We start from the raw sequence: 15,605 nt of genomic DNA, 5'->3' as shown, positions 1-15,605 counted from the left end.
AAAAAAAAAAAAAAAAAAAGGGCACTAATCCCAGCCGTGAAGCTTCTGCCCTCATGATCTAATCACCCCTCAAAGGCCTCAGTTCCATTGCTGTGGGGGTCAGCATTTCAACGTATGTATTTTGTGGGGACACGAACATCCGAATTATGGCTATCTATGAGAAAGGAAGCCCTCACTAGTCACCAAAATCTGCTGGTACCTTGACCTTAGATTTCCCAGCTCCTGAACTGCAAGAAAGAAATTTCTGTTGTTTATAAGCTACCCAGTCCAAGGTGTTTTGTTAAGGCGACCTGAACAGACTATGACTTTTCAAATGAGAATTCTGTCCTTTTGACTTGGTTTTTCAATATGAACATTTTTTGAATCTGATATAGGCTATCAAAAGTCTCTGGGCATCCCTCCCTGCACATGTGTGCTCACACACAAACAATTCCAAGGAGCCCGCGGTGCCCCTGCTGAAATCCATCCCCGAACTCCACCTTCTACAGAGCCAGGCGTGGCCCCTGTTTCCTGCAGAAGAAGCACTAAGTATGCTCAGGGCCTTCATCTCTACTCCTCTCGGAACTCCCCGCTGGAGACAGCAGCACAACCCAGTTCTCTGTGCCACTCAGGCCTCTGCCTGAGTGTCACCTCCTCAGGCAGGCCTCTGCTGAGCCTGTCTAAAGCAGGGTCTCTCTTCCCCTGTCACCTCCTTTCCAGCTCAACTCTTCATCTCTGTCCCTGAGCCATCACTGGATATACCATCATTTGTGCATTTGCTTCTCTGTCCCTACTGGAATGAAGCTAGTGTGGGACCTTAAACAAGTTAATGTCTACAAGGCTGTTTCCCCAGCCTGTGAAATGGGTACAATGATAATGCCTACCTCGCAGGCTACTGTTGTGATTCAGGGGCTGAAATGAAAGACCTGAATATGTGACTAGCACATGCTCAATCAATGGCCCCTGCTGTTAGAAACTGTTATGATTATTAACTGTCATCCCCACTTTAAAGACAGAAAGGATGAATCCCAGCAGACGAAGACACTGAACCAAGCTAACCCAGCTAGTGGGCCCGGGTCTGTTCTGACTCTTGATCCCCTGCTCTTACCCACATCTCATGGCCACAACCAACAAAACCCCACTATGGGCAAAGTAGGCCACTGTATATCTTGCCAAAGATGTTTTCATGACCAGCCCAAAGTGAAAGAACTGTGTGAAGAAGCTGTGTGTCCTACAATTAACAACCGGAGGATGAGGAATTATCACCTTCGTATTTAATTCTCTCCCTCAGGCATAAAAGTATCATGGAACCCTGTGCCAAGGAGACAGGTTAACAATGCAGCTGATGAAGGATGCTCATGCACTGTGCAGGCTCCTCAGCCGGTGTCAAAGCCCAAATATTCCAAATATTCCTCATGTGCGACAGAGACATCAATTCCTCTATTGGTTAAGTCCCTGTCACTTGGCTTTTGTTCCTTGTAAATAAAACTGATCTTAACTTCTAACTAGGAAGAAGACAGATGAAGGGAGAAGAGACCCATATCCACTTTTCTCCATAATCTGTCCAATCAGGAAGCCACCTCACTGAGGGACACGTCCACCTTATCTTCATCCTTACATCCCAGCCCAGGACTATGAGCTCAGCTTCTGGTTTCTGCTGCTCCAGCCAAACGTCCTGATAATCCAGAGCCAGGAGGAAACCTGAAGAACCCCTCTCCAGGTGCCTGGTGAAATGCTCTAGCTCCCAGAAGGTGCGCAGGGCAACCCCAGAATGCCTGCTGTCCTCAGGGATTTCAACTCTCTCCACTCTGCTCTTTGACGCTCACCTGCTGCAGTGCTGTGCTTGAGTAGGGGTGTGGGGGCAGGTCTTGATCTCCTCATTTTAAACTTCCACCCCCATCACCCCTTCATGCTCTACTTTTTCCATGGTAAGCAGAGGCAAAATACACTCTTTGCTTTGTTTATGGTCGTGTCTACCGCTCTTTGCCAGAATGTCACTTCATGGGGACAAAGGTTCTGTGTTTTCTGCCCTGGTGCATCTCTAGGGCCTGCAGCAGGGATTACACAAGTAGGTATTCATGCCTGTGTGCTGAAGGAACAAATGTGTGGAGGATGAGGAGCAGGGCTAAGCCTCTGATCACTAACGGACATTTGAGAAGTGTCTGCTATGCTTGCTCTGGAGGTCAGGAGGCCTTGACTTCTGCCCTGGCTGGGTGACCTTGGACACATTTCCTCACACATTCATTCTAAACAAAACCACCCTTGGTTGGTGCCTGCTCTGTGCCAGGCACTGAACCCAGGGCCAGGGGTTCAGAGATAAAAGATCCTAACATTGCCAGGCACGGTGGCTCATGCCTGTAATCCCAGTACTTTGGGAGGCTGAGGTGGGAGGATCATCTGAGGTCAGGAGTTCGGGACCAGCCTGACCAACATGGAGAAACCCTGTCTCTACTAAAAATACAAAATTAGCTGGGGATGGTGGTGCATGCCTGTAATCCCAGCCACTGGGGAGGCCAAGGCAGGAGAATCACTTAACCCCGGGAGGCGGTGGTTGTGGTGAGCAGAGATGGTGCCATTGCACTCCAGCTTGGGCAACAAGAGCGAAACTCCATCTCAAAAAAAAGAAAAGAAAAGAAAAAGAAATCCTAACATCACCAAGCTTGCTTCCAATGAATGGGTGAGAGGAAGAAAAAAATGGTACAAACCATGAGGACTGGAGCTGTCTTTAAGGCTAACACTGGGAGTAGAAAAATGCAAGGACTGCCTGACCGAGCCAGGGAGGCTGAGGTTCCCCCAGGACTGCCCTCCAGCCCTCCCTGGAAGGAGGGGCAGGAACTCCCCACCAACGAACCCTCTCTGTGCCTCCTGCATGCTCGGCAGGGTTCAAAGAAAGGGATGATTACAGTCAGCAGCCTCCTGCATGGCAGCCCTCGCACAGAGCCTTCACACCCACCCCCGAGGAAGGCCCAGTTCTTTTTTACCTGTGTTTAATAACTAACCCTTCCTGAGCCTGCACTACCCCCTAGACTGTGTTCTGAGCTCATTCCATTTGTGAGCTCAGCAAATCCTCATCACGACCTCATGAGGCAAGAGTTGTCTCAGCTCCATTTTACAGGCAGGGAATGTAAGGCCCAAGAGTAGGTGGGGGTCAGGCTGGATTCGGCTGAGGAGGGTGGTATGGACACTGAGGCTATGTGCTCTGCTCCGCACAGGCCGTGGCTACCACTGTCCTCAGATGGGAGGCAGGATGGATGGACACTAGGCCAGGGCAGATCCTCTCTGACCCCAGTCTTGGAGGTCTCAGCATTGCCACACCACAGGGCCACTGTCCCAATTCTAGGACTCTACGGGGCCCCTGAAGGTTAGCTCTGGAGTGGAGTGGAAGCACTCCCCTGTGACCCTTGCTAAACACACTTCTGAAGCCCTTGCAGCCCACACTCCTACCTTCATTGGGAGAGGCTGGCAGGTCGGTATCCTGCCAAGCCTGCCAACCACTGTCTCACATAACCACAGATGCCCACAACCACTGCCCATCAGGGAGGCTCTGCTCCTTCCACATGGATCCTGCTTTCAGCCAGAAATCATAGGAGAGGGAGCTGTGCCAAAAGCTATTTTAAAGGAATTGGGTTTATCATGCAAATTTGTCAGAGCAAATGGGTAATTTGCATCTGGGAAGTAGCGGGCAGGGGGGTGGTAAAGGGCAGGGCCCTCGGCTCACCTTGAGGGGCAGGTAGGCAGCAATGGTGATTTTGGCACTCAGGTGGATGTGGCCATGTCTGTAGCTCACAAGGAGTGTGGTAGAGCCCTGGGCCTCGGCCTTTACCCGGACTCCGCTACAGTGCTCAGAGCCCGGCGGCAGCCTCCCTGCAGAAAGGAGAAAACCAGATGGTCACCCTGAAATCACTTTTTTTTTTTTTTGAGATGGAGTCTTGCTCTGTTGCCCAGGCTGGAGTACAGAGGCATGATCTTGGCTCACTGAGACCTCCGCCTCTGGGGTTCAAGTGATTCTCCTGCCTCAGCCTCCCAGGCAGCTGGGACTACAGGCATGGACCACTACACCCAGCTACTTTTTGTATTTTTTTAGTAGAGATGGGGACTCGCCATGTTGGCCAGGCTGGTCTTGAACTCCTGACCTCAAGTGATCCATCTACCTCAGCCTCCCAAAGTGCTGGGATGACAGGCGTGAGCCACTGTGGCCAGCCCTGAAATCACCTTTGGTGGGGAAGGCACAACAGGCTGGGGGCACCCCTCTTTCATCCCAGGCTTGATCCTTGATCTGATTTTTTTTCTAACTTAAAAATGTTTAATTCAGCCAGGCGCGGTGGCTCATGCCTGTAATCTAGCACTTTGGGAAGCTGAGGTGGGCGGATCACCTGAGGTCAGGAGTTTGAGACAAGTTGACAACATGGAGAAACCCTGTCTCCAGTAAAAATACAAAAAATTAGCCAGGCATGGTGGCACATGCCTGTAATCCCAGTTACTCAGGAGGCTGAGACAGGAGAATCACTTGAACCCAGGAAGCAGAGGTTGCGATGAGCTAAGATCGTGCTACTGCACTCCAGCCTGGGCAGTAAGAGTGAAACTCTGTCTCAAAAGAAAAATAAAAATGTTTAATTCATGGCCAGGCGCGGTGACTCACACCTGCAATCCCAGTACTTTGGGAGGCTGAGGTGTGCGGATCACCTGAGGTCGGGAGTTTGAGACTGGCCTGACCAACATGGAGAAATCCCATCTCTACTAAAAACACAGAATTAGCCGGGCGTGGTGGTGCATGTCTGTAATCCCAGCTACTCGGGAGGCTGAGGCAGAAGAATTGCTGGAACCCGGGAGGCGGAGGTTGCGGTGAGCCAAGATCGCACCATTGCACTCCCACATAGGCAATGAGGGAGCAAAACTGTTTCAAAAAAATAAATAAATAATGTTTAATTCACATGAGTATATAATTCACAATGATTTTTCCACATACTGGACCCACCCTATAGGCAGCACCCATATCAACAAACAGAATATTATCTGTACCCCCAGAATCTCCCGGAGACCCTTCTGGTATCTCGCCTCTCCCTAAAGGAAAACCACCCCACTGGCGCCACCAGCACAACTGAGCCTTGCTTGGTATGGTTCCCATAAAGGGAGCCACGGGCACAACTCTTTTGTGCCTGGCTTCCTCACCTCAGCAGTGTTCATGGGATTTCTCATTGGTCACACCTTGAAGATCCTTTGTCCACATTCTCCGTATGATTTTGTTGTATGAATAGAGCAATGGACTGACCCATGCTATGGTGCGCATCTGGGTTTCTTCCAGTTTGCGACTGTGCTACGTGGTATTGCTGTAAACATCTAGGCGCCTTCCTCTTGGGGGACACACCTGGGCATTTCTGTTGGGTGCATCCCTAAGAGAGGAAGTGCTAGGCTGCAGGGTGTGCATTTGTCTAGCTGTAGTCATTGTTGGTTGCTGTTGTCAAATATCTTCCCAAAGTGGTTGTGTCACTTTATACTGCTGCCAACGGCTGCCCTACATCCCTGCCATTATTAAATTAAGTTTTAAAATTTTTATTTTATTTTATTTTTGAGACAGGGTCTTGCTCTGTCGCCCAGGCTGGAGTGCACTGGCACAATCTTGGCTCACTGCAACCTCCACCTCCTAGGCTCAAGTGAGTCTCCTACCTCAGCCTCCTGATTAACTGGGACTACAGGAGTGAGCCACCACACCAGGATAATTTTTTCATTTTTTTGTAGAAGCAGGGTCCCATTATGTTGCCCAGGCTGGTCTCAAACTCCTGGGCTCAAGCAATCCTCCCATCTCGGACTCCCAAAATGCTGGGATTACGGGCATGGGCCACCGTGCGCAGTCTAAAATTTTATCTTTAAAAAAAACTGTTTTAAAAAAATTCTGATAAAACACAGGTAAGATAAAATTTCCCACCATAACACCTTTTGTGTGTATAGTTCAGTGGCATTAAGCACATTTATGTAGCCTGTGAATGTCACTACTATCCATCCACACAACTCTTCAATTTACAAAACTGAAACTCTGCACCCAATATACAGTAACTTCCCAATTCTCCTCACTCCAGTCCCTGACCACTACCATTATACTTCCTGTCTTCATGAATTTGGTTACTCTAGGTATCTCATATAAGTGGGATCATAAAGTATTTGTCCTTTTGTGACTGGCTTACTTCACTAAGCATGAGGTCTTCAAGGTTCTTCCATGTTGTAGCATGGGTCGGAATTTCCTTCCTTCTTAAGGCTGAATAATATTCCACTGTATGGATAGACTTCATTGTGTTCATCCATTCTTCCAACGGTGGACACCTGGTTTGCTTCCACTTTTGGCTATTGTGAATAACACTGCCATGAACATGGGTGCACAAATACCTCTTGGGGATCGTGCTTTCAACACCTTTGGATGTACACCCAGATGCGGGATTGCCTGCTGGATCATATGGTAACTCCATGTTTACTTTCTTGAAGAACCACCATACTGCTTTCCACAGCCCTAGCACCTTTCGCATACCCACCAGCAGCGTATAAGAGTTCCAGTGTCTTCACCTCCTTGTCAACATTTGCTGTTTTCTGTTGTTTTGATCACAGCCATCCTGAGGGTAGCACTTTTCATTGTGGGTTTGATTCGCACCATTCTGATGATGAGTGATGTTGAGCATCTTCCCATGTGCTTATTGTCTGTGTATCAGCTTTGGACAAATATCTATTCAAGTCCTCGGCCTACTGTTTGATTGGGTTATTGGTGCTATTGCTGCTGACATGTAGGAGTTCTTTACATATCCTAGATATGAACCCCTTACACAATTTGCAGATGTTTTCTCCCATTCTGTAGGTTGCCTTTGTACTCTGTTGTGTCCTTTGATATACAGAACTGTTTTATTTCATTATAGTCCAGTTTGTCTATTTTTAATTTGTAGCCTGTGCATCTGGTGTTACAGCCAAAAAATCAATGCCAATTCCAATGCCCTGAAGCTTTCCTCTGGTTTTTTTTTAGAAGTTTTACAGTTTTCAATTTTATATTAGGTCTTTGATCCACTGTGACTTAATTTTTGTGTTTGGAGTTATGGAAGGGTCTAACTTCATACTTATGCATGTGGATACCTGGTTGTCCCAGCACCATTTGGTAAACAGACTGTCCTTTCCCCATTGGACAGTCTTGGCACCCTTGCCAAAAATCATTTCACCATGTATGAGCAGGTTTTCATCTGGGCTCAGTATTCTATTCTGTAAGTCTGTCTATACCAGCACAAAGACATGTTGAGAGAGTCACAGTAGTGCCTACAGCCCAGGGGCTTTCAAGAAGATGCCACCCAAGAGGGCAAGGCAGAAATGGGACTGCCAAGTCCAACTACAGTAAGCAGAGGGAGCCACAGAAGGGAGGTCAGCCTGGGCCAGGGCTACCAGGGCTCTTCCTCAGAGCCATGATCAGAGTCTGGCTACCTGTGTTCTGAGTCTGGGAGGTGGCAGAGGGAGTTTACCTAACATGGGACCAAATTTGTTTCTTTAGCTGAGTAAGCTCCAGGGTGGGTATTATAGGAACAGGTCAACCTGCTGATCCGACCTGCTCTTAAGCCCCATGGGTTTCTGTGGGGTGAGCATCGCTGTCCCGACAGAGCCCAGGTTTCTAAGATACATATTTTCATACAGCTTGGGCCCTACACACCTCCCTACACATTACCATGCACACCATGCCCCAGGCCAGGGGCAGTGCAAGGCACTTCCTAAGACAAATTTGACACCACAGGATTCCCATCTTGACTGCTGTTTTCACAAGTCAAACTCCTGGAGAAACGCCCTGCATTGTGCTGAGGGATAGTCACTTGTAACCATCACAATAAGCAAGAGCTGTCATCCCATTTTATAGTTGAAGAACCCAAGGCTCAGAGAGGCTGGCTGGGCAGCATACCGGTGTCAGAGATAGCAAGGGAGTGGAGTGGCTCAGACCCAGGCCTGTGGAACTCCAAGCCGTGAACTTTCCTCCCTGGGACCTGACCCCTGCCTGAGCAGCACCCTGCAGACTCCCTCCAGGACAGTTGTGGCAGGCAGTGCAGGGGAGTGGTTCATGTCCTTCTGTCAGCGGGCCTCTCCCATGCGCAAGGCTTTCCCTCCAACCTAAATGATTACCTGACAATGACACTGTAGACTTCATGAGCTTAGTTTCTCCTGGACGCAGTTTGCTCACGGATTTTTCAGAGATACTGGCCCAGCCTCCTTCTGTGCAGTTTCAAACTGCAAAAGCTCTGCATGTAATTACAGCTACAGTTGCATGCACAGCCACTTGGCACCACACGCAATCCTACAAACCCTCTGCCAATAAAGCTTCCTAAACACTGCCAGGATCACATCGCTCTTCTGTTCAAAAACCTTCAGTGGCTCCCCCCACTACCTGGACACTAGGTCCAAGCCCTCCAAAGCACTCTGTGATTCAACAGGTCCTCTGTTCCCAGTCCTCCACATGCACAGGCACCATGGACTGCCTACCTCCGGGCCCTGGTACAGGCGCCCCTGCCCACCAAATGGTGTCCCTGTTAACTTCCAATGCTCTGCCCAAATCTTACTCCTATTCAATAATTCCTCATCCTTTGGTCTTCTTCTGCAAATCAGAGAGGGAGCCCTTCCATCCCTTATCTTTAGGGCCCATTTCACAGGTGAGTAAAGCCCCAGGGTAAGAGTCAGCCACACCCAGATCTGCACCCCATCCCTGTCCCAGGCCATGTGTGACATTGGGCAGCTACAGCTACACACCCTCAGTTTCTTCATCTGTCACATGGGCCAACAACAGATCCTTCTCCTAGTGTGGTTGTAAAGTCCTAATGAGATTAGGCATGCAAAGTGCCTGTCCTGTCCTGGCAGGGTTAACACTTGATAAATTATCACAGTAAGACTCCACCCATGTCACCACCAAAATCCCACAGCAGATGAGGCAGAGAACAGATGGGTGGGCCTGGCCTGTCACAGGTGAGAGAACTCTAGAACTAACCAAACCCCTATTGACAACGCATTCTGAATACCAACTGCATTCCAGGGACTAAAATAGGCACTTTGATGTGATTCTATGTAGATGACACACAGCTTAGAGATGTGAAAACTGAAGCTGAGTGAGGCCACTGATTTGCCAAAGTCACACGGTGGGCAAGATCCAGGTCAGACAGGAACTGATGGTGGATCAGGAGACAACTGCCATTCCTTATGCTGCAGCCCCTCTGCTGCCTCAAGCCCTCTCTTTGGGAATCTGGCGGTTTATGCTGAGAACCCAGGCAATCTGGAACCAATCCCTGTATCTGGCACCTACTCAGCAGCGCTGGTTTACCTGGGAGTGGCTGGAACACACCCTGGTTCTCCACCTCGACAGCCAAGTCAAAGTGGGAGCAGTCGCTCAAGGTGACCACCTCGCTGGCCCCGCCGGGCATGAGGCCATTGATCCTCAGGGGCAGCTCCAGGGCCTGGCCCACACGTGCCTCTACCTGGCACGGGGCAAACTCCATGCTGTGGGGCTCGATCACACACACCTGGAAGACAGGGGCATGGCCTGGGCTCAGTCGCCTCCATGGGAGAGGCAGGGCCTGTTGCTCAGATTTCCTAAGAGCTGCTGTGTGTTGAGCACTGAGGATACATCTGTAAGAAGCCTGTCGCGGTCAGTGGGGTGATTCAGAGACAGAGAGCAGGGGAGGCCTCTCCAAGGAGTGGCCTAGAAGCTCAGACCTGAGAGCCACAGCACAGGCAGACAGGCAAAGCCTGGGGGAAGAACACTCCAGGTGAAAGGATGATGCGTGCAAAAGCCCTGCAGCACCTACCAGGCCAGCACCTTGGAGGAACATGGAGGCCAGTGTGCTGAAGTGCACTGTGCAGGGGCAGTGGAAAGAGATGGGGCTGGCAGCCATGGTGAGGAATCAGTGTTTACTGTGGCTGAGCTGGGGGACCTCAGAGGTTCCCACCACCCTGGCTTCTGTGTACCGATCAGCAGCCAGGTGAGCAGTGTGGTGAGGAGGCTATTGGAAAGCCCCAGAGAGAGATGCGGCAGCTTGAGCCAGGGCAGGCGTGTCAGGACCAGTGAGATGTGGGATGTGTTCTGAATGGCTCATCGGATGGACCAGTAGAGCGGCTGGAGCCAGGAAAGAGGTAAGCACAGCCATGATTGTATAAAACTGGAGTCCCACCTCCTGGTTAAGGAGGGGCTCTCCTCAACCCCCCTCACCTGGTGAAGCGCTGGCCTGAAGGGAAAGGGCCGGCTCCTTTATAGCATGCTGGGTCTGAGCACAAGCCCCGCCGGCTGGCCCCGGAAGCCAGGTTCTACCCAGGACGCATGCTGCCTCCTGAGGAACTGTCCTCAGGATCTGGCTGGGCTGCTGGGCAAACAGTGACACAAGGGGAAACTGGGGTGAGGGGACGAGGTTCCAGTTTATCCCAACGCTGGACTTCATGCTTCATCTCAAGGGCCTGTGTGGAGCCCCCTCTCCATGAGAATCAGGCCTCACTTTAGACAGAGGCGGCTCTGGGTTTCAACTGGAAGACTGGCCAGCCTATCCATCCCTGTCCCCGATACTGTAAGAGCAGGCTGCAGCTGGACTCCATGGGGTGTCCCTTCCTGCCCCAAATGAAGGAATAAAGGGCCTGAAGTCAGAGCACCAGGCAAGTATGGCCTGGTGTCAGGGGCCACAGGTGGGGCTGGCAGAGGCTCAGCTGTGACCACCGCCACCTGCCACCATTGTGAAGTGAGATGGTCCCATGCCACTCAGGGCCAAAAGCCAGGTGTGGGGACCTGTGCAGGGAACACCTGCCTTTGTACCCAAAAGTGAGTGAAGGGAGAGGAGTATGGCCTGGTCTCTCAGAGCCTGGTGGTGCCGTTTCACTGTGAGTTTACAACCCAGTGCTTGGTGGACCTTCCAATTTGAGATTCCTCTCTTTCAGGTCCGGGGAATTTTCTAGAATGGCTCTTAGATTATCTCCCCTCTAGAAACCCAGCCTTGTGGACACTGGTCTTTCTGGGTCCATTGTTGGCTGGTGTGAGACATCTGTCCATCTTCCTGACATAGCCGTGAGCTCCTAAGGGAAGGGCTGGGTCTTGAGCTCCTAAGTACAGGACCCAGGGCTGGGGGTGTTTCTGAGTAAAGTCGAGGCTTGCTCAGAGGGGGTGGCTGGAGACCACCATCCAGGGGGAGACACTCCCAGGGGGTGTCTTGGCCCTGAGCTCTCACCTTCATCTCACCGAAATGGAGTGGGTTCTGCACATCGTGTGCCTGGATCACACTGAGCCCGGTGTCACTGCCTGTGGTCATTACGCCCTTGACAGTAACTGTGGCAACCAGGTAGCTTGACGAAGACCAGCTGAAGTTCCCACTGCCACCATGGGCCTGCGGAGGAAAAGCCATCACAGGACCGGCTGCCTGCCGTCAGCCTGCTGGGGAAGCCAGAGGGTCAGAGACACGTGCGTGTACATGCAGGCACTCACACTCATACACATTTATCCTCACACTCATGCACTCACCCACGCACACACTCACCATTCACACTCACAGTTCACACTCACATGTACAGCTACTTGCCCATTCACTCACACACTCATGCACACGTACCACTCACACCCACAGTGCACACATGTATACCTACTCACCTGCTCACACTCATTTACTCTCATGCTCACCACTCACACCCACAGTGCACACACATACACCTACTCATCTGTACACATGCTCACACTTACATTTACCTTCACACTCACTTTCACCCACTCACTATTCACACCCAAGGTACACTCACATACATTCACCTACTCCCGCCAGCTTATTGTCACATGCACACACTCAAGCTTTCTCACACATACATACATTCACACATATACACTAGCACCAATACACTCAAACACATGTACACTCTCATAGGCTCTAAAACACCTATGACCACTTCCTCACTGACACACAAGGTCGATGCCCACAGGAGGGAAAAATGTGGCATCAGCTAGGGTCTGGTTGGAGGCTACCCCTGCCCTCACCCTCTCTGTCCTGTCTCATTTCTGTCCTCATATTCTGGGGACCTCGAGACTGATGCACACAAACACACAGGCCCATGACAGATGCCCCAGAACCTGGTGGCACCTCCCAGAGCTCAGGCTGGTGTGGGACGAACCCTTGGTCACCGAGCCAGTTGCAGGATGCTGCCTCCCTGACTAGACACAAGCTCCCAGCACACACCCCTGCCCGCTCCTCATCATCTGCTGGGAGGTCAGTGACCACACCTCTGCTCCCAGACCAGAGGAAACAACCCCAGAACCCAAGGGGCCAGGATGGTGACACACCTGAGCAGACAGCTGGTGCCAGTCTACAGACAGGACACCTGTCACCACTCCACGGGACAGCAGGACTGATGTGCCCTGCACCGACCACGAGAACTTGAGCACTGTCTAACACGAGTCCTGCTGGCTAACACCAGGTACAAGCATTAAGGTGAGAGCAATGATACATCCCATGTGATGAAGTTGGAGATACTTATCCCTTAAATTTTAATGTTTTCTCTAAGGGTGTGTGTATATATTCTTTAAAATAAATTAGAAAAACAAACGTTAATGAAATTCAAATCTGTATTCCAGGTTTTCTTTATTGTATTTTTTTCTCTCTCTTTTTTTTTTTGGTAGAGATGGAGGTCTCCCTGTGTTGCTCAGCCTGGTATCAAACTCCTGGGCTTAAGTGATCCTCTCACTTCAGCCTCCGAAAGTGCTGGGACTGCAGGTGTTAGCCACCGCACCCTGCCTTATTCTCAATTTTTTCATTGTTGGTTTTTTTGTTGTTTTTTTCCCTAATTACCAAAATGTATTGCTATGATGGAAACCTCAGGAACCAACAGAAATCATAAAGACTGTGATTTAAAATTCTCTATGACCACTAGAGAGAAATACTAAAAGTAATAGAATGGACAAAAAGCCACAATCCCATGAAAACACCAAAGGAATGCACCCAGAGGTGAGCGGTCCCACGTACCTTTATTGTGTACTGATAGGCGCCCGTCTTTGGTTGCCATGGAAATGTCAAGATGCTGGGATACAGGGTGATGGGGATGTGAATTTCCACCTCCTGCTGGTTCCACACAGGCACCTGTAGTATGTGGACCCCTCCATCCTACAAGGGGTGAGGGTGCCACACGTCACCATGACATCCATGTCATCAGTCTTTCCCAGTCACCGGACCCCCACCCCTCCCTGGGGATCAGGCCACAAAGGTGGATTTCTGGGAGAGTGGAGAGGAAGGTGCTAGACACTCAGCCACCCTCTCATTCTCCACAGGGATGGCTTTCTGAAGTGCTTTCTGGAAGTGCTGCCTGACTGAATCCTCAGGGCAGGATGGACGTGATGCCCTCCCTCCCCCACTTTACAGATGGGGAAACTGAGGTTTGAGAGCTAAAGCAGTTCACCCAGCCCCCAGAGCTGAGGAGGCTGACTCTGGCAGGAGTCACTGTCGGTGCATGGGCGTTTCTTCCTGTTACAGCCTGCGGCCCCTTTCGGGCCAGGAGGCCTTCTGTGTGGGATAGGAAAATGGGAACACCCAGGCCGATTTTCCAATCAGCAAAGCTCTGCTCCCTAAGGCTGATGGGCTTCTTAAAGACGAGGGAAAAAAGAACCCAGGATGCAAGTAACCCAAATAGGCAAAGGGACGCTGGTGGCCCAATTCCCTGGGACTCATGGCCCTCCTGGGCTGACATTTCTGCCTACAGAGGGGGGCTTCATAGGCCAGGGCACGACGCAGGGGAGCCACCAACTTGCCTGGTCCACCACAGAGGTAAGGGCCGCGTCAATGGCCGTCTGTCCCCTCTTTAGTGCCCTGACACAATGGTACGACCCATTCTGGGAGGACGAGAGCACCTCAAAGAACTCAGCAGGAAGCACAGTTTCAATTCGGATGTTCTGGAAGGCGAGGCAGGACAGGAGAGAGGTGCTTCTGGGGTGACTCCAGAAAGTCAGAGTTTGGGCACAAAGCTACAGGACTGAAACCAGCAGCCAGGCCAGGCCAAGGGGCCCCCTGGAGTTCAGCAGCCTCTACTAGCAACAGATGGGCGGGCTGGGCCCTGGAACAGAGCTCTGACCACTATGGCCTTTGTCCCCACCGAGGCCGCCCTCCCTGCATGGCCCGATGACCTGTGCTCCTGTTTCATCTCCCCGTGTGGCACCTGGGGCAGCTTGGAGCCTACCAAGGTCTCAACAAGGAACCAGTAAATATAAAAAAAAGACATCATGTCCCCTACAGGTAACTGCAAATGGTGACCATCCCAGCCCTTGTTTGATAACACAAGCAAAGCAATGACTTCTTCAAGGACACTGAGAGGAACCTCGCCTCCTTCTTCTAAAACCTCCAACGCCACCTGGAAGGGCCTGGAGGTGCTCACTGACAAGCCTGGAATTTCTCACAGGAGATAGAGAGGCGGCCAAGACTCCCGCACATTTCCCCATCTGTCTGACATCCCTTTCCAGAACCAGAAAGCGTGCTGAGCTCGGCCTCTGTCATGCAGGGTTCCAGGTATTTCTGGGACCCAGTATGAAGAAAGCCAGGAAGTGCTCCCTGACTCTCTGCAGGGCAGGAGGAGAATGGATTATCTGAGGTCCCCAGCTTGGGGAAAAGGGGGCGGGAGAGTGACAGGCAGAGACCTCCTCCTTACCCCCTTTCCTGGAACCCTGCCGCTGTGGCACCCTCTGCTCTCCAGCCCGACAGGGGCTCCATGGCGGGGCCAGTGTGCAGGCTCACAGGCTCTGGAGATGCCCTGGGACACCTCAGCAGTGTCTCCCACAGATGTGGGAGCGCCACTAGAAACAGGACCCCTCCTCGGTCAGCCTGCATGGGGGCTCCTGTTGCTTTGGGGGCTGTTCTTCAGCAGCTGCGCCAGGCAACGACCCCACCTCATGCCCCAGCTAGGACCTGAACAGGCACTCACGTCAGATAGATAGACCCTGTTGCTGAACTTGTCAAAAACTTCGATGGTGACTTCATACAGGCGGCCGGTCTCCAGCACCCACCTGTCACCAGGGTGAACGGTGAACCCTGAAACAGGCAGGGGGAGCCTGCACTCAGGCCTCAGGTGCAGCAGGGTGGAGGACGATGGGACCACCACCCTCAGCACAGGGGCCCTCAGCATCCACACGGGAAGCCTCACTCCACCCACCTGTGGGTCCCACACCACCCACCTGGGAGCCCCACACCACCCACCTGGGAGCCCCACACCACTCACCTGCAGGCCCCACACCACCCACCTTTGGGCCCCACACCACATACCTTTGGGCCCCATACCACCCACCTTTGGGCCCCACACCACACACCTGGGAGCCCCACACCACCCACCTGGGAGCCCCACACCACCCACCTGGGAGCCCCACACCACCCACCTTTGGGCCCCACACCACATACCTTTGGGCCCCATACCACCCACCTTTGGGCCCCACACCACTCACCTTTGGGCCCCATACCACCCACCTTTGGGCCCCACACCACCCATCTGTGGGTCCCACACCACCCACCTGCGGGTCCCACACCACCCATCTTTGGGCCCCACACCACCCATCTTTGGGCCCCACATCACCCACCTGGGAGCCCCATACCACCCACCTGCGGGCCCCACACCACCCACCTGCGGGCCCCACAACT

General features: G+C 51.9%; 1 protein-coding gene across 1 annotated transcript in view; it reads right to left on the bottom strand.

The window, feature by feature from the left end:
• Positions 1 to 15,605, bottom strand: part of NUP210 (nucleoporin 210) — an 87,871-nt gene that overhangs the window by 46,077 nt on the left and 26,189 nt on the right. The window contains 6 exon segments of the mRNA XM_017865853.1: positions 3,698 to 3,843; positions 9,296 to 9,494; positions 11,181 to 11,336; positions 12,957 to 13,094; positions 13,736 to 13,876; positions 14,899 to 15,005. Of these exon segments, the coding sequence (XP_017721342.1) occupies positions 3,698 to 3,843; positions 9,296 to 9,494; positions 11,181 to 11,336; positions 12,957 to 13,094; positions 13,736 to 13,876; positions 14,899 to 15,005 (887 nt within the window).

Source organism: Rhinopithecus bieti, unplaced genomic scaffold (genome assembly GCF_001698545.2).
Source record: "Rhinopithecus bieti isolate Rb0 unplaced genomic scaffold, ASM169854v2 scaffold_83527, whole genome shotgun sequence".
In the NCBI taxonomy this organism is placed as follows: domain Eukaryota; kingdom Metazoa; phylum Chordata; class Mammalia; order Primates; family Cercopithecidae; genus Rhinopithecus; species Rhinopithecus bieti.
This window is presented reverse-complemented; position numbering and strand designations above follow the sequence as displayed.